Source organism: Plectropomus leopardus, chromosome 19 (genome assembly GCF_026936395.1).
Source record: "Plectropomus leopardus strain MGB_pleo_1.0 chromosome 19, ASM2693639v1, whole genome shotgun sequence".
NCBI classification, from domain to species: domain Eukaryota; kingdom Metazoa; phylum Chordata; class Actinopteri; order Perciformes; family Serranidae; genus Plectropomus; species Plectropomus leopardus.
This window is the reverse complement of record NC_142194.1, coordinates 8,334,896-8,353,860: the sequence shown is the minus strand read 5'-3', so window position 1 is coordinate 8,353,860 and position 18,965 is coordinate 8,334,896. Positions and strand designations below refer to the sequence as shown.

Below are 18,965 nucleotides of genomic sequence, written 5' to 3'. Positions count from 1 at the left end.
CCTGCCTTTCCCTTCTTTCTATTTGTGTGTGTGTGTGTGTGTGTGTGTGTGTGTGTGTGTGTGTGTGTGTGTGTGTGTGCGTGTTGTGAGTGCCTCAGAGAGGCACCTTTGTACACAGATTATCAAGTTGTATTTTATATGAACACACACACACACACATATATATCAATAATTTCAGTTATTGTTTAACCTCTCACACTCTGTACTGTACTAAAGTACAAAACTAAAGTTACTTTTATTTCACTGTCACTGTACTTTTTACTCCACCACTATTATGTGACAACATTAGCTGCCAGTTGCTGCACTAAATTAGATTTTTGCACACAACCCATATGAAAATATATAGTTGCAGTTTAAACGATTATTTAATTAATTAGAAAACTAACTAGAAACAATTTTGATAATTGTTGGTCCTTATTCATTCAAAAAGAAATTACATGGTTTCAGCTTCTCAATCATAAGGAGTTCCCTTTTTTCCTTTAAATTAATTAATTTGTTTTATTGATTAAATCATTTAAAACAGGAATACACAATACTTGAAATAATTTCCCTGATTGTACTTACATGCCTTTATGTAGGTAACATTTTCAATGCAGTGCTTAAACTAGTAACAAAGTACTTAAACAGTGTGATATTTGTACTTTTATTTAAATCTAAATTCTGAATACCTCTTCCACCACTGCTGCTGACACAGCAAAACTTTGCCATCGCTGGGGTTTTAGTTTCCTGTGATACCAGTACAGACATTAAACAATCACATTTACTGTGTTTAAGTTAATTTAACAGGACTTTGACTGTGCCTTAAGTGGGGTGGAAAAGTTTGTTGCAGCATCCAGTCACTTCGGAGAATAGTTTTGAATTTATCGTAAATAAATGTAAGTTGTTGTTTGTTGGTTTCAGCTTTAGAAAAAACTCATTTCAGACGCAGCTCCTACATCAAATTACATAACCTTGGGGACCAAACAGCCACAACAGTGAAGTGCAAAGAAGTGAAAAGCTTTTGGTTTGATGGCAAAATCAAACCAAACCACAGGCGTCTAAGTGTCGAGGGTGTTGGCAGTTCCGGGGAGCTTTGTTGCATTATACTTCATTTCCATCATTAGACTAATGAGATTAAAAGAAATTGTGGTTGGTCGTTAAATTTGCCCAACCCTCTTCCAATAAAAGGCCGTGATATTACTGCAACAAACATTTCCAGATGACACGGAGAAGACGGGGATGCTCATTAACTGTGCTGACCTCTCACAGTCATGATCCTGACAGGTTTCCTCTTTCTGCTCTTCTTCACAGGTAAGCTGAAACAGTTCTGTACGATGTATGGGGGTGTGAAATTTCTGTTGCCATCCCAAAACAGTGGAGGCGAATGAAGTTTGTTATACAGCATAAAAGAATTAACTGAAAAATAATTATACTAGAGAGGCGTTGCTGTTAAGTTTTTATTTTTTATTTTCACTTTACACTGCTGTGAGCTACACAAATAAAAACCTGTTTACCTCCACTGTTTTAGGGAGAAATACAAATATCTGAGATGTATATTTTAAAAATATGGACCGACATCACTTTTCTTGTACTGCTCTCAGGTGGCTTTCACATGTATTTAAACCTTTGAACCTCGAGCTAATTGGCTTGATTTCTTTCAAAAAAGGCAATGAGCAGCTTGGAAGGAAATGTTCCACACATCGCAAGAAATTAGTAGATTTACAAAAGTGTTTTTAAAAAGCTAGGGAAACATGTTAAGGGAAAAGAAGAAAATTTTGGGAAAAAAATGATATTTATAATTATCATAATTATATATGTTTAAAAAATTCTATTTTTTTTTGCTTTTTTGGGGTCATTTTTTTTAAATAGCTCCTGTGTTTGAAAGAGATCAAGCCAATTTGCTTAGGTTTAAAGGGTTAAAAGTCCAAATATTACAGAGGGATATGTGTGTTCATGGAAATTATAACAGATCTATGCAATTAAACACTCTTTTCTGTCAGGCGGAAGTACCTCCAATTACTCAGCGAACACAGAGCTTATTGATCATCAGCAGAAGTCCAATCAGAGCATTGAGGGAGGTATGTACAGGAAAGCAACACCTAAAAATGACAGTTATTCAGCACGTGAATATTTATTCCTGTAGCTCTTATGGCATCTTAAAACTGTTAAAATCCACCAGAGCTTTATGGGAGAATTTCTTTTTTTATTAAACTTGTTTAACTGAACCTATTCATTTCAAAGCTGCATTTTAGCATGTCATTGATAAGATTTAAAAATTGTATTCTGAGTAGTCTGATGACAGTTTAACAAAACTTTAAACTGCTGCCACAGAATCAGGGTAACCCTTTATGTTCTTTTCTCTCAGAAGGAAGTACCTCCAGTTACCCAAATCCTCATGACAATGATCACACCAGAAAAGGTATGTATATGGACAACAAACACTTCAAAAGTGCACAGTGACTCCATGTCTGAATATTAAGTCCTGTAGTCTTAGTCATAGAAGTATTAGGACTTAAGACAATTTTTATTGTTTTTGAAGCTGTTTTGCATGTAGAAGTAAAATTGAAAGATATGTTACTGATTTAAACAGCAATCAGAAAAACATTTCAGTAAATGTTGTCTGTTGTAAATGCATGAAGATTGGCGTGGGCTGATGTTAGATGCATTAGAACAATGGGTAGCAGATGGATCTCAAATTCAAAGCCCTACATAAACTTAAATGACTGCAAACATGCTTAAATTAAAAAATCATTAGTGGACTAATGTCATAAAACCCTGCAGTCCTGCCAATGGCCGTCTCATAATGGCCCATAATGGTCAGTGACAACAAACACTGGATATTACTGCAGATATGTACAAGCTGGTGTTTTTCAAAGTTTAATGATGAATTCAGAAGCAGTGGATAATGACTCAGTGACTACTGATTTTAATTTCTTCTAAACTGTATGTTATGAAGTTATTAAGTTCCATCTTTAAAGCGAAAGTCACAACATAGATGTCTGCATTAAATAATTAATCCTTTGATAGACGATGTGTCATCTGTTTTCTACACTCCAGATGTGATGAAACCAGACCCTCCAGACAAATGCAGTTATCAGGATGTTTTAAAACACCTGAACCTGTCCAAAAACAAGGATCTGTACATCATGGTCCGACCTGTTAAACACTACAAAGAGACTACACGTGTACACCTCCAAATGTCAATGTATGGCATCCTAGATGTGGTAAGTTTTAAATCAAGCTTTACATTTTTTGTCAAATTTTTCTTTTTCATAATGATGATTATTTATGCTTCTGCTTCAAGAAAATTTTGAGCGTGAAACTAGTATTCCCTGCATTCTGGTGAAACTTTTATCTTAATTTCATCAAATGTTAACTTATTTTGAGATTTTAAATGTATTAATTAGAGAGTTGTTTGCCTCCTCAATAAAGTAAAGAAAAGCACGTGACCGCAGCCTTAATTTATGGGTTATGCACAAATTACTGGGTCATTATTCTTCAGATATGGACAAATTTTAGTGTATTACTGTCCAAAGGAAAGCACATGTACAGTGCATGAGAACAGCCTGTTCCATGAACACCATTGCCTCATGTTGCCTTGTGCACCACCTTGTGATGACTCGAGCATTTGTTTTGAAAGGGTGTAAAGAAAGACGCAACTCATTTTCAGAACTACACTGAACAAGAATTTCAACGCAACACTTTTGTTTGCTCCAATTTTTTACTGGTTTTGATTTGCCAGGGATAGGTGGACCCAGCTAAATGGACAACCTTCTCGCTATGTCAATCATATAGTGGTGACAGTATTGAACTGAAACTTTTTCATAGAAAAAATCCTTATAGCTGCTTTAAATCAGCATAGTATTATGTTTTTTCACTGTTTCACCGTGTATGGTCAGTATGTAACTGTGCTGCTGAAAGATTTTCACACATACTGTTCTCTGTGTTCATAGAGAGAGAAAGATCAGGCCTTCGTTCCTTATATTTGGATTTATATGGTAAGATCTCTCTTATTAATATTTATATGATAAGTTCTCTCTTATTCACAAATGCATGTAGATGCAGCAGCCAGTAGCGCCTCAAATCCTTGCTACTTTTGTTATTTTTTTTGATTCCATGGCCCCCTCTGCTGAAGCCCGACTTTTCTATGATAGAGACATAGCTTTCAATACTGGGAAAAGTTGTGTGGGGTTTGAGCTAAATGCAGCAGACTGCGAGAGGATCCCCGCCAACAGCTTACGCGGAGCACCCTGTCAGACCAGACGGGAGAAACAAAACCGACAGATGAGGACAGGGAGGAGAGTGAGGGCGAGGTTGACCCTGGACCGGAAGCTGTTGCTCTACCAAGTCTTCTTTTGGCTAATGTCCAGTTGCAGGAGAATAAAGTGGATGAGATGTGACTGAGACTCACTCAGCAACAGAAGATCAGAGACTGCTCTGCGCACATCTTCACAGAGACATGGTTAACCAATGGCATCCAGGATCAAGCTGTTGCACTGGACAGACGGACCTTGTTGGGAACCAAAGAACACAAAACTCTAATGCAAATTTAAAAAATGCTCTGCAGGAACTGAATGATGCCACCAGCAGCAACAAGCCCAAACAACCGGATAAAATTTTCATAGCAGGTACTAATTTTGAACAACTCATCCTACAACTACGATGTAGCAGGATCAAGGACGAATGAAATTTGGGTTTTTTTTAAATGTTTTTTAAAGAATTACTAATAAATTAACCTTCCTTCCTTCCTTCCTTCCTTCCTTCATCAACAGTGGAAAATTCGTATTGTTTCCTCTAAATTACATCTTTTCATTTTTCTGTCTTACTTCCTGATTCCCTCCTTCCTTTTCTATGTAGGGCTGGCAAAATCAACATATTTGGTGGAATCCACCTGACTTCTGTGGACTTGAAAAGATAGTAGTTCCTACTGAAGCATTGTGGAAGCCAGATCTAACTATTGAAGAAATGTAAGTTAATTTAGTAAGTTATGTTATGCATGCTTTCACGCAAGACTCTCTAAAATCCCAAGGGTTTGCCCAGATAGACGTGGTTTTGCAGGACATAGCAGTGCACGCTTTGACAAGTTGCATGACTTAGTCTTAGTCCTGCTCAGGTGCGTATTCATGAGTTTTTTTACAATAGAAGATGAGTCTTAGTTTTGTACAAATTATATTTTAATGCTTATTGTAGAGGAGGTTTTAATCGGGAGCCAAATTATCTGCAATGGTCTCTTCTGATTTTGGATTTTTTCTTTTTTTAAATGCCACACTGCTGTCTGTTGGTTTCTACAGCAACATGACAAGGACAAACTGAGATATTTTGCTTGCAAGTATAGTTCTGGGCACGCTGATAAAATTTGAGCATGTGTGAGCAGAGATATTCTGCTCACACAGGTTTTCAAACAACAAACAAAAAGCATTTCAGTTGTCTATTCTGGCTTCACTCCACTGGCTGCACGCGCATTTTAGAGTACATTTTAAAATTATTTTATTTGTTAAATAATTAAATGGTCTTGCCCATCCTTACCTCTCTGAGCTGCTCCATCGCTATGCTCTGGCCCGGTCTCTCAGGTCAGCTGATGAGCTGCTCCTGGAAATCTTAAAATCTTTAGATGCTTTTCCATTTTGGCTCCTAATTTATGGAACAGCTTACCGTTGCACCTTAGACAGGCACCTTCACTGTCCCTTTTTAAAACCCGTCTTATAATGCATGTTTATTCCTTGGCCTTCGACCCACCGTGAGACATTGATTTTATTGAATGAAACTGATTCTATTTAGCTTTTATTGTTTTTTATGACTGCTGTTTTTATTAATTTTATTGTTCTTGTTTCATTGTGCTGTTGCTTGTTTTATGTGTTGTGTTTTAGATTGTATCTGCTCTGATGTACAACACATTGTTCTAGCTATTTTTGATCTTTAAGTTGTTTTATAAATAAAGTTGATTGATGGATTGGTTGAAATCAGGAATGCTCTGTAGGAAGTGTATTTTCTGCATGTCCAAGGTAATCATTACAATATAATTTTTATGCAAGATCCTTCCTGAATGCAGCCCTTTATTCCCTGTCTGTATGTTTTCCATTTCCTGTTATGTAACCAACAAGTTCAGTAATTTATTAGCAGTGGAATATGCAGATATGTGATATAGCCATACTTTTTTTATATTGAAAGACACAAAGGTAAGTTAGAGGAAAATAAAGAGTTTAAGGTGAAAACTGTTGATTACATCATACTTTGAAGATGTAGATTCATACTTTATAGTATAATGGACCATACACTAAATTCTGCATAATGGAGCATATTGCCATAAGATGTGTGTGTGTGTGTGTGTGTGTGTGTGTGTGTGTGTGTGTGTGTGTGTGTGTGTGTGTGTGTGTGCGTGCATGTTCTCATACAGGACAGAGAAAGACAAAGCCCCTCCGGTTCCTTTTCTCACAGTCAGATGGAGTGGTAAAATTGAATTTAGGAACGACCAGATGCTGGTCAGCACATGCAAGATGCAAGTTTACAAATTCCCTTTTGACATTCAGAGCTGCAGCCTCTCTTTCAAATCTGTCGTATACTCTGGTGAGCTCTTAACCTGCTGTGTTAAAAGGTTTCTAGACATTCATCTAAAAATGTGTATTTTTTGTGTTTAAATACAAATGTGCTGTAATCGCATTTTTTTTACATGAACACACACCAACACATATTTATCCTCCTTCTTTGTTGAGCTGATATGAAATCTTTAAAATCTTTATGAAAGTTTTATTTTTGACTTCCATCTCAGATAAAGAAGTAAAGTTTGAAGCCATCCTTGACTCTTCAAAGATCACACGGTGGTCTAATGACTTGATGCGGACCCAGTACGAGTGGCTGTTCATCAACATGACAGTCAAAGAGACGACCGTCAACAATTTTAGCTACAACCAAAGCATGATCATTTACACTGTAAGTATTGAGTACATTTTACTGCTGATACTTTTTTCAGCAATATTTTGCATGTAGACTTTCTACAGTTTCATTTGCTACTTGTACTTTAACCTGCAACAACAGATTATCCCTTTTTAGCCACTCAAGGGAAGCATCAGTTATAGAACAATATAATGATCTGAATCCATGTTTCTGGCTACCGTGCAAATAAAAATCCAAAATTCACTCTTATTTTAGCTCTGTTTTTGGTCTCTACCAGCTCTTTACCTGCTGAAAATTAAAATACTGTGCTCAAATGAGAGCTTTGACAGTGATAGCCCCTTTCACACATGCAACTAAAACCTGAAATCATTCAGACATTATCACAGTGCCCATTCAGAACATGCCTGTCAGAATGGGATGGTTTTTTTTTTGTTGTAACCTGGGTACCACATAGTTTGAAAAGTGTGTGGGAAGATCAATGACCTGACTCTTAAAAAAATTTCATAGATCAAGATGAGGAGGCGGTCTGTCCTCTACATCGCCAACTTCTTGGTGCCTGTCCTGTTCTTCTTCTGTCTGGACTTGGCCTCCTTCCTGATCTCGGACAGCGGAGGCGAGAAGCTCGGCTTTAAGATCACTGTGCTGCTGGCTGTCACTGTGATGCAGCTTATTCTTAATGAAATTCTGCCTTCTTCCTCAGACAGGGTTCCACTTATAGGTAACAAAGCCCCGAGTTACTACTTAATGTGACTGCACTTCATGCGAGCAGGACATATATTGTGTGATTATTTGTTCACATTAACCATGTTGTCTTTTTCCTTTAGCTGTCTACTGTATTGGGATGTTTGGTTTGATGCTGCTGAGCCTCCTGGAGACGATTTTGGTGATGCATCTGGTGGAGAAAGACTCTGCATCCCAAGGTGATGAAGCAGTTAAAGACCAAAGCCTGAGTGAGGACTGTGGAGACAAAGACAACATGCACAGCTATGATGGAAGTGAGATTAAGTATAAATTCTACAAACTTCTGGATCACGACTTGTTCTCCCAATGTTGTTCAGTCTGCAGCTGCTATTATATTTTGTTGATTTTAATACAGACACATTTACAATTTATAAAACATCATTTTGAATATGCTACAACCATCTTTGTGTCAAACATGTCCTTTCAGAGGTGAAGAAATGGACTGACTGTGCTTGTGTCTGTGATGTGTCTACTGATGAACCTCCATCTGAACTACTGTCGGTGGCCAAAGAGGTTAGAATCAGGTTTCACTTTTAACGTTAAAGGAATACTTCATCAACAAAATGACCATTTCGCAGCAAAAAATACATGTATTTGGGAAGTACCGAGTGTACGTTTGGATTAATGAGACACGGATTACACTGCGTGAGTTTTATCAGAATTTGTATACAGATTTTTTTAGCTAGTTCTGCTGTTGCTAAATGCAGACATGTATGACTTTAATTAAGCTAGAATTTTCTGCATTTTTTGGATTCTCACTTTGGAGGCATCCAAGAAAAACAGTTTCTGAATTCATAGTAACATAGGACGAGAAATTGATTTACAAATGGTCATTTGGGGATGTAGTGGCCGTTTCAACATACCATAGTTCCTTGGCCACTTAGTCTGCATGGTGAATCGGTTCTGATTTGCGTTCCAGCTCATTTGTGTAAATCAAAATACTCATGTAAGGCAGGAAAAAACTTCAACAAAGTTTATTTGGAAAAGTAGAAAAATACAAAACAATATAGCAGGCTAAGTACATCTTAAACTACATCTCGTCTCATCCACTACCAACGACTTGATTTCCCAAAGTCACGTTCCACACTAAGAAGCATGATAAGGCACGGTCAAAAACTTATTTCAAACCGCACCTACAGTATGTAAATTTCTCGTTCTTTCTAAGCATAATGTCATCCTATCTATATTTGTCATGCTCACTAAAACAGAGCTCTGGTACACAGGTTAGCCTGCGTTCTAAAAGAAACATTATAGGTAATACAAATACTTACAGGTCTACTTCTGTACACCTCTCAAAACAAACAGAAACTGTCATGTAAACCTAAATAAATCAGAACTGATATTGTATGTCATAAGCCAACACAAACATCTTTGCCAAGTATAAAACGTGTGTTCTTACAGGGGGGTGAAGTATTCCTTTAAATATTACATTCAAAATCAAAACAAGCAAAAAGAAAGTATGAACTGTTTGGAAGACTAATTTGAATAAACCTGTGCTTCTTTTATTTTCATGATAATGGACAGAAAAGTGTAGCAGCTTGTAATCTTATAAGGTTTATAATCTTGTTAACTGTCATTCCACTAAACTACCTTTGCAGGGTAGCAGCAGCCGCCTGACAGAGGAGTCTCACGCCTTGGAGAAGGTCTCAGATGAGCTGAGGGAGATGATTAAAACACTGGTTCCTCTCCTCGACAGCAGGAAAGAAGAGAAGCCCGGCTACTGGACCAAAGTGACTAAAATAATCAACAAGTGTTTTTTCATTTTCTATGCCACAGCTGCCAGCCTGTTCTTGATTGTTATCTTTTCAGTGTGGAGCACTGCAGCAGACGAGTGACGGTAAAGTTTAGAAATGAGATTAAGTCTTTTTTTTTCCCCATTTAATCTGAACCTTAAAATATCTGTAGGTCCCATCTGTAGGACCAAAGAAAGGAATGATCCATTGTTGCTCAGTATAGACCGTTGAGGGTTACCACCGACTCTTTAGGAACCAAATACTCCGACCCACAAGGAAAAAATCAAAAATAATTTCTGGATGATGACTAAATGCTTAAGTTTGTTATTTATTGCAGAGCCTCTGCTAACACATCATTACTATTATTATTAATTATTAATTTTATCTTAACTGTGCATTGTTTTTAATCTTCTGGACACTGAAATTAAGCACAGAACCCCCAATCACTTTGTCATTTAAAAACTCAACTTCAACTCACTTCTTAAGTTTTCTTTTTTAATAAGATGGAAATATCTTCAGCAATGTCAGCAAAAAAGAAACAACAACAGAAAAGCAGCCTTTCTTTGTATAATACTGCTATGAACAGAAACTGACTAATTCTGGACTGAAGTTTGGACATATGTAGTCCTTCAGTTGTGCCGCATGTTTAACAGACTGCTAAATATCTAACACATATTCTCTATATTAGCCTCTGACACCAGTCTGATTGTGCTATAAAGTTACAGTAATATGTGCATTTGAAATGTAATTTTCACAATTGTACTGATTCCATCAAATACATTATATAATATCTCAAAGTTTAACCGGGGATCTTTTAAATTTATATCAAGTTCTCCTCTGTGGAAGTAAAATTTAGTCAATGTAAACTTGAAGTGTTTTTGTTTGCCTATCCATTATACAAAACATACAGTATGGCTATACTATAAACTTAAAGTGTTCATTATCGTTTTTTCCTCCTGCAGTTGTGTTCTTTTTTTTATGGTTTTGGGGCAATATGTAAAGAACCCACTGTTTTTTTCCATCTACATTAAAGCTACAGTGATGGAATAAAAGTCATGTAATGTGTAAACATATACACAGTCTATGTGTTAAACTTTATACTGCTGAAATAAACAATATCAACACACTTTGTTGTTCTTTATTTGTATCCATATGTGTTGTACAGCCAGCAACTTGTTTAAATAGAAGAATACAGTGTTAACAAATGTTTGTGTATATATATATATATATAAATGTCTGTGTGTACAGACTGGCTGCGTAGAGAAGACAGGCTGGGTGGACTTAGAGCAACATTTCCTACTACAAAGTAGCACATATGAAGACATTAGAACAATATTCTTTGCAAAAATTACATGTAAGTCCAAGATTTTGATCCACTCTCTGACCAGATTAAAGTGAGAGACAACCAACACAACAGCACAGAGTTTACCTCCTATGAGCTCACATTCAGCCTATTTATTACTCTTACTTAACTTCTACTTTATTTACTTTTTACTTTTTATTCATTATTACTTATTTTGAATAAATAGATATTTTTTGTTGATATGTATGTATATATGTATCTATTTATCTTTCTATCTTTCTAGCCTGATATGGCCTATGCGTAGGCCCACAGAATGACTGTAGGCTATGTAATGTGTGTAAAATGATTAGTTGAACTGCTTTGACAACAACATCTTTGTTAATGCTAATAAAGCTATTTGAATTGAGCGAGAGAGAGCGAGAGAGAGAGGTTCACTTTGACGACAGTTAACGACGCTCGTTTTACGGCACCTGAGGATATACGGCACTTTGCCTGCTGAAACAGCACCACAGGTGTTTCTTCCTCAAACCTACCTGCATTTCAGCTTTAAGGCTATTTGGAGTACCAAAAATGAAAAGGGGTAAAAACTAAAAAGAGAAGTGAGGGGACAATTTTGTTTTTTAGTTAGCGAGGCGACGCAAACAAGAGGAGGACTGAGGAAATATGGTTTACGGTCAGTTAAAGTGCGGTGCTAGCCGTTAGCATGCGGTTAGCAACGGACTTCACCTAAAAATATTCACAATTTAGGTGATTTTTTTATGAAAAACCCTCGTGATTCGTTTGATTGGCGGACCCTTACGGATTAAAAGGATATAAATAATGGAGGAATGGGCACATTTTGGACTTCATAACCACTACAAAGGTAAGAAATCACCACCTTTTTTTTTTTTTTTATCTCTCTTGTTTACCATGCCGGTAAATCTAAACGTATTAAAGTCTGCTGCTCACAGTTTCCTTAAAATTAGCTCAACCATTGAACTACGGAGAACATGACCGAGCTAACGATGTGTAGCATGTTCATATTGTCCAAAGTCTGAATATTCATTTTAGTATGTGGCTTAGCAGTTTGAAGGTGCAGTTTGTAAGATTTGATAGTACTGGTATTATCAAGTACTAGTATTATCAGGTGAATTTTGTCCGTTTGAAGATGCATTCTATGTATTCTACTCTGATTTTATTTTATTTTTATATGCACGTTGTATTATGTATTTTATGTGTTTTGAAGTGAAGCACTTAATTTCTTACTTGTAAAGCACATTGATTCTGCATGTCTTGTATGAAAGGTCCTATCCAAATAAAGTTATTATTAGTGGCGTCTAACTAGCAGTGAGGATTGTAGATTCATTCTTCAGTAGACAGGTTGCCATTAACCCTCAAAATTGTGCAAATCGAAATTTTAAATTTAAAATATGCCTAATGGAAACGGGTCAGTTTAGAAAAAACTCCCATTTATCAGAATAAAGTTTTTGTACTCGCATGGGGTGATATTTCAGGCTATTTGAAAAAGTCATATTTTGCAAAACTGCATGATAACACTTTTTTACCTGTATAGGTCACATAATGCTATGGCTATGCGCCTGTTGGTAGGAACTGGCTCCCTCATGATACTCTCACATGTGGCCGCTTTCAAGTATAAGGGGCTTGCCTTTCCATAATTGCATAATATAATAATAACAGGCCTCGCTTTCAATAGGAAATAATGATGGTTAGTGTGGTGGCTGCAATTGAATTAAACCTGCTGATGGTTTGAACATCTATCGCTGTGCTTCTTGGAATTTTATTTGGAGAGGAAAAGTCGCATAACATCACTCTGTGGGAACGCAGTCCTCTTGCAATTGTGTTTTTTTTGATATTTCAAAAAAATCACTTTATATTTGTGTCAACCTGTAATGCGAACATGCTTAGTGTTCATGACAGTTTTACCGTTACAAAAATGATCTGGAGAGGTCTCCTCCTCTCCAAAACCAACAGAAACTGCGATTTAACTTGGTAAAACATGGGATAAAGTTGTTTCATGTTAAAAAAAAAAAATTGAGTTCTCCTCTTTGGGTTCTCAGAGATGGGCTGGCAGTCCAGCACCTGCTAATGTATCCTCACATTATTTTTTCCTCTGATGACTTCCTACTTCACAATTTAATGTTGAAAATACATTTCATAAATGTCCAATACATGTCCATTTGTCTTTAGATGTTTAGTTATTCACGTTTGAAAAGTGAAAGTTTAGTAGAAGTCTAGTCTTAGCCTAGATGAAAAAGTAAACCAGATCTGTGTATATGACAAAAGTAAACATTCATTATGTAAACACAGAGTATGAGGATATAGTATAAAATATAATCTAAAATTGGGCTATATGTAGCCCACATTAACTGGTCTATAACAGGATGTAAGCTTTGAGACAATTTTTAAATTGTGTGTGGATGTGCATGTTTTTTTGTTGTTGTTTTTTTTCACACGTGTGTCATATTCAACGTCATGGACAGGCTGGAAAACGGGTTAGTAAACAATAGAAAGCGGTATGGAGGCCAGTGAAAACTGAATGAGTGTGTATCTGAATGAATGTCGATCACATGTACACAAAAAAACCCAATTTTTTTCCCTAAGGTAGCTTTGCTGTATTTCAACCTTCCTCCAAATAATGGGTAGCTTGCAGAGCCATGCTTTCAAAGTAGCTTCTCCATATGCGTGTGGTTGAAAAAATGGAAATTCCTGGATGAGCACAATAGTTTTACTGTTTTCTGAAAATTTCTTGATTTCTAAATACTGCATATGTTTAGACATAAGCTTTAAAATTTCAGATTAATTTTTGTGTTTCTCCCTCAGCAGCATCTTATTTACCTCATTCGGACATGCATAGCCTCAATGAGCACATTACTCCCCCTAAATGCCAACAATGAGCCCATTCCTCATTCAAAAACCAACTGTGACATGCAACACAAAGGTGAAATTATGCTCTATCTAAAGTGTTTTCTACAAGTTTTACAACAGAAAACACCTCGAGGATTAAGACTAACTGGTTGGTTAGGTACAGACAGCAATTCAGGGGAAGAAAGTAGAAATAAAAATCATCAACCTCAGTTCTTTATGACAGTGGAGGCAAGTAGTGCAGTTGGTTTAACAGCAAAATAATCACACTGTGTGGTATAACCCAGTCGTCCCTGGTGTTTCCTGCAATTCGAGTTTCAACTGTTAAAAAAACAACAAAAAATCCCAAAGGATTGGTCACTGAGTTTGTCCAGCCCTCCTCCAGTGTGAGGTAATATTTGTGAACAGCACATTTGCTGTAAACACCTCTCACAGACCTTGGGTTCTCGGTGGTTCTGCACTCATGATGCTCGCTGGCGGCTTCTTCTTTCTCCTCCTCACAGGTAAGGTCTCTCTCATCCTCTCATTGCCCCTGTTACTCTGAATAATCAACAAACATCACTGTGAACAGCTTTGTTTTGATTTAATTTTTTACCAAGAAAATAATCGTTAATAGTTAAGTCTTTTGCTAATCAAGATTAACGTGGACTCAATATCTGAAAAGACGTGATGCTATTGAATTTTTAAATGTTATATGTGATGCTGTGAGAGCACCAAATTTTATCCACCTTCATTGTTCTCAAATAGAAACAGAAATTTCAGAGAGATATTTTAAATCCCAGAAAAATAAACTGAAAACTGTCTGCATAGCCTGGGCTAAGTTAAAAATAATAGTTTTTTTATGGTTAGGCAGACTGACCAAATAGCTTTTTAGCTAATTGCATGTTATGATTTAATTAAAGATGTGTGATTGCAAAATTCTGGGAGAACTGTTGCCAACAGCTCTTTAAGGTGCTGCAACTAAATCAGGTTTTCAGACAGTTCTGAGTGCTGCTGGCTGCAATTGAATTATTGTGCATTTGGTCGTATAGCTGATGGATCTCAGACGGAGAGCCTATTTAGACTCAGACGACTGTAAAACATCATTTAGTGGTCAAGAAGGTAAGCTGGTACTCCACATGCCTAAGTGCCAACATCCATCTGTGACCAAAAGTACCAGATATTATTGCAGATATTTGTGATAATGTACTCCAACTGCATAATTTATATACTGACATTCAGTTTTGGCTTTTGGTTTGATGTGCCACCCCAGTGGCGCCATATGGACAACCTATGAATAAGTTCGGGTCTGCTCTGAAGCCATAATTTAAACACTGAAAATCGCTATTTTTCTGCATTTCTTTCAACTGAAGATCACCTCTGTCATATCAACACATGTCTTCATGTTTTCAGGTCTGGATGGAGAGTCCTCTGAGACGGTGTGCAGTTATCAGGATGTTTTAAACTACCTGAACTTGACCAAAAACAACGAGCTATTCTCCATGACCCGGCCCGTGAAAGACTACAAAAACCCCACACAGGTGTCACTGGAGATACTTCTGTATGCCATTCTTGATGTGGTGAGTAACTAAGACTTGCTGTTTCTTGATTCATATAAAACTTTCAAATGTGTTTGAGCGATGAAAGTTGTGTTGGCTGTGCTGCCATGCTCTCAGGTTGGAGAGATTTTCACATGTATGTATTTGCTTGTTTACAGAGAGAGATTGACCAGACATTTGTTCCTTACGTTTGGATTTTTATGGTGAGTTTTCTATCAGGAAAACAGCACTTGAATTTATCTTCGCTCCTCACTCTTTCGGGGTCGTATTACTGATTTCCTCCCTTGTTTTCCTCTGTAGAAGTGGCACAATGAACACATTAACTGGGAGCCAAATGACTTTTGTGGTATTGAGGCTGTTTCTCTTCCTACTGAAGTTTTGTGGAAGCCAGACATAACTATTGAAGAAATGTATGTTCATGCACTCACACTCACAGTAATTACAGTAATTGGTGTAATAGGGCATCATGTTACTGTTTAGAAATAACAGCTGAAGCATTTGAATACCAAGACACTTTATGCAACAGTATTTAAACATGTTGCTTTTAGTTAAATTGGGAATATATCTGATTGTGTTATATAGGACAGAAAAGGACAAAGCGCCTCCAAGTCCTCATCTGACAATCTCCTCGACTGGTTTGGTCCATGTTCAGGACGACCAGGTGTTGGTCAGCACCTGCAGGATGCACGTTTACAGATTCCCCTTTGACATTCAGAGCTGCAACCTCACCTTCAAGTCTGTCATACATTCTGGTGAGCTGTCTGGTGAACATATATTGGACATTTCTTCTTTGTTAGCCCTCAAGGAAACCTCATTTTGGTTTGTTTTTTTAATCCCCCACATCAGATGCAGAAATACAGCTTGTTCGGCACATTAACTCTTCACAGGCCACAGAGTGGTCTCGTGAGGTGATGCGGACCCAGTACGAGTGGTTGTTCATCAACATGACGGTTACCAAAAAAAATGTCAGCATGTTTGACTTCCAGCAAGACGTGATGATTTACACTGTAAGTATTGCCGTGTGTTATGTGTCATGCTGTGTACAGATACGTAGAGGTGTGCTGACCTTTTTCATGGAAGATATTGAGACATGTCACAGTAGGAAAAGCACAGGTGGAAATAACAGTCAGTGGCGGCTGAGCTCCATTTAGATGCTTTGGTTTAAGGGCCCTTGTGTTGCACATGATGATTGACGGTACATTGTCATGGCTTACTGGGACACTTGAACACAACAGAGCCATTATTAAAAGTACAGTGTATAATGATTTGCTGCATGCTCCAAATTAATAGGGGGTTGCATTTTACCTCCAAGCCAACTACTAACCAACAACAGAGAAAAAAAAAATCAAACTGCTAAAAAATAATTGGAATTTGGACCTTGAGATTTACTTGTTTTTTTGTATTTCAGGGGAAAGTATTGTACTTTTAAAATTCCACAAGCATTAAGTAACAATTAGTTATTATTTAGTTCATAGATTCAAACATGAAATCTCAAACCTCATGAATTATTGCCAGTATCTTTTAATCTTTTCCTTTTTTTCTGTTCTTTATTTTCTCTACATTTATTTCCTTACTTTCTTACGTGAACTGATTTTAAAACATGAAAATCCCTATAATTAGAGATAATTGGTTGTCACCGAACATTATGTGCTGTGTACTGCACGGTTGCTGTAGTTAAGCCTTTCTCAGATGTGCAAGTGCAGGAGTCAGAACATCAACCACCTGACCCTTGAATATCATTTCACAGATCACCATGAAGAGGCAATCGCTCCTGTACATCGTCAACTTTTTGCTGCCCATCCTGTTTTTCTTTTTTCTGGACTTGGCCTCCTTCCTGATCTCAGACTGCGGAGGTGAGAAGCTCAGCTTCAAGGTCACTGTGCTGCTGGCCGTCACTGTGATGCAGCTTATTCTCAATGAAATTCTGCCTTCCTCTTCAGACAGGATTCCACTTATAGGTAAAGAAGACTGCCTCACACAATCGCAAGACTTGTGACTGTGTAAAATGAACTAATCTACAGCCGCATCGCCAACACTACGAGGCTGTAAAGCTGTGTTCGGCACGGTTTGGCATATTTAGCACTTGTAAGCAACCTGCTTTTTTAAGACACATAAAAGCTTTAAAGCTTGTGAGTGGGGTATTTGCTGATTTTATGTCATAGAACAAAATATGAAAGTCTCTTAAACTTGATTCAGTTACAGACCTTATTTCAGGCATCTAACCAAAACCACTAAATATTAAAGTCTTGCCTTTATTGTAATGCATTAATTTGAGCAGGAACAGCACATATACTGACTCAATGTGTAAACATTTGTTTGCATTATCGATGTTGCTTTTTCCCTTCAGTGGCCTACTGCATTGGGATTTTTGCTCTGATGATGCTGAGCCTCCTGGAGACGATTTTGGTGATGTATCTGATGGAGAAAGACTCTGCATACAAAGACGAGTGCAGAGGTATAGAAGCTCCTCTGTTATAATTTTACTGATATTGTGATGTCCACATTTAGATACTTCCTGAATAGTCTCTATAAACAGATTCTGTATATATATATATATATATATATATATATATATATATATATATATATATATATATATATATGCAGTGTTGATCACCCACGTTTGAACGTGGAGAGACGGAAAGCATCGGCGGAAATGTAGTCTCAGAACCCATCGGCTGTGGTCGAACAACTTGTTGGCTTTATATTAATTTTTTTAATATTTGCAATTATCTGCTCAAAGTGATTAGTCGAAATGCAAGTCTTGGCTTAGACATCAGCTGGCTCCACCAGATCAGCCCAAAATATTGCCCCCCACCCTTTATTGTCTGATGATGACCAGTGGGTTCTGAGATTGTTTTCCGAATACAATGAACCACGTATAATTATACATTCAAATACATACTGGCTCTTTTGTGTCTAATATTTCCCTCCAGAGGAGAAGAAATCGACTCTGTGCGCTTGCAGCAGTGACATGTCTGTTGATGAAACACCAATTACACTGCTAAAGGTTGGGATTAATTTGCACTTTCAAGGACTAGTTCAGCCAAAATTAAAAAAAATAAAAAACTATAGTTCCTCAAAGACAGTTGTACTATCTTTGGCATTACTTTTAGATTTGGGGATTTCATCTCAGACATTTCTTTTGTCACCTGATACCTCAATGACTGAGAACTGAATGTGAACACATATCTGACTACATCAGAACGTGATAGAAAGCAATTTTTTTACAGTGTGGTCTGACATTTTAAATTCTTACCCCTCTAAATATATACTATGCACTAAAATTGGCTTGTAATCATGCTTATCAGCCACTGACTTCTTAACCATCTCTGCAGGGTAGCAGCAGCCAAACGACAGAGGAATCCCATGCCTCAGATGAACTGAAAAATGTGGTTAAAACGCTGGCTGTGCTCCTCAACAGCAGGAACGATGAAGAGAAGCCCGGCTACTGGACCAGAGTGACTAAAACAATCAACAAAGTTTTCTTCATTTTCTATGTCATAGCTGCCAGTTTGTTTTTAGTCTGTATGTTTTTCCATTGGACTAGTGAACAACAATAATGGTGCTTCATAATGACACATGACTGAAATATAGTTCCCCTTGTTATTACAAGCAAGTCACAGAAAGGGTTCAGGGGAAACCTGGCCCTGCGTATTATATCCTGCATCATCAGAGCTCTTTATACTATGCAGTCAGTAATGTTTGCATGTTTTGCACACTGCTGCTATCTAACATGTATACTCAGTATAATCGGTAAAGATATGCCATTAGGTTGTAGATTAACATGCCTTTGATTTGTGACATGCACACTGATGGTGCTGTTCCACCACTACATCCAAAATATAAGAATATTAAATAATATTACAATGGATGCATGAAGATCAAGATAAACAACAATACTAACATGAAGTCACT

At 37.2% G+C, this 18,965-nt stretch overlaps 2 protein-coding genes across 2 annotated transcripts; both read left to right on the top strand.

Annotated features, from left to right (window-relative positions):
- The first annotated feature begins 1,208 nt into the window (after positions 1 to 1,208).
- On the top strand, positions 1,209 to 10,471 carry LOC121958419 (5-hydroxytryptamine receptor 3A-like). The gene is made up of 12 exons (XM_042507321.2): positions 1,209 to 1,290; positions 1,980 to 2,057; positions 2,345 to 2,398; positions 3,037 to 3,203; positions 3,933 to 3,977; positions 4,837 to 4,946; positions 6,374 to 6,543; positions 6,746 to 6,906; positions 7,378 to 7,588; positions 7,695 to 7,865; positions 8,039 to 8,124; positions 9,210 to 10,471. The coding sequence occupies exons 1-12, from the start codon at positions 1,251 to 1,253 to the stop codon at positions 9,444 to 9,446; spliced, it is 1,530 nt and encodes a 509-aa protein (XP_042363255.2). The 5' UTR covers positions 1,209 to 1,250; the 3' UTR covers positions 9,447 to 10,471.
- A 611-nt stretch (positions 10,472 to 11,082) lies between these two features.
- Positions 11,083 to 18,610, top strand: LOC121959021 (5-hydroxytryptamine receptor 3A-like). The gene is made up of 10 exons (XM_042508203.2): positions 11,083 to 11,509; positions 14,902 to 15,068; positions 15,206 to 15,250; positions 15,348 to 15,457; positions 15,630 to 15,799; positions 15,894 to 16,054; positions 16,795 to 17,005; positions 17,395 to 17,502; positions 17,984 to 18,057; positions 18,386 to 18,610. Exons 1-10 carry the CDS (start codon positions 11,467 to 11,469, stop codon positions 18,608 to 18,610), a joined length of 1,314 nt encoding a protein of 437 aa, XP_042364137.2. The 5' UTR covers positions 11,083 to 11,466.
- The last annotated feature ends 355 nt before the right edge of the window (positions 18,611 to 18,965 follow it).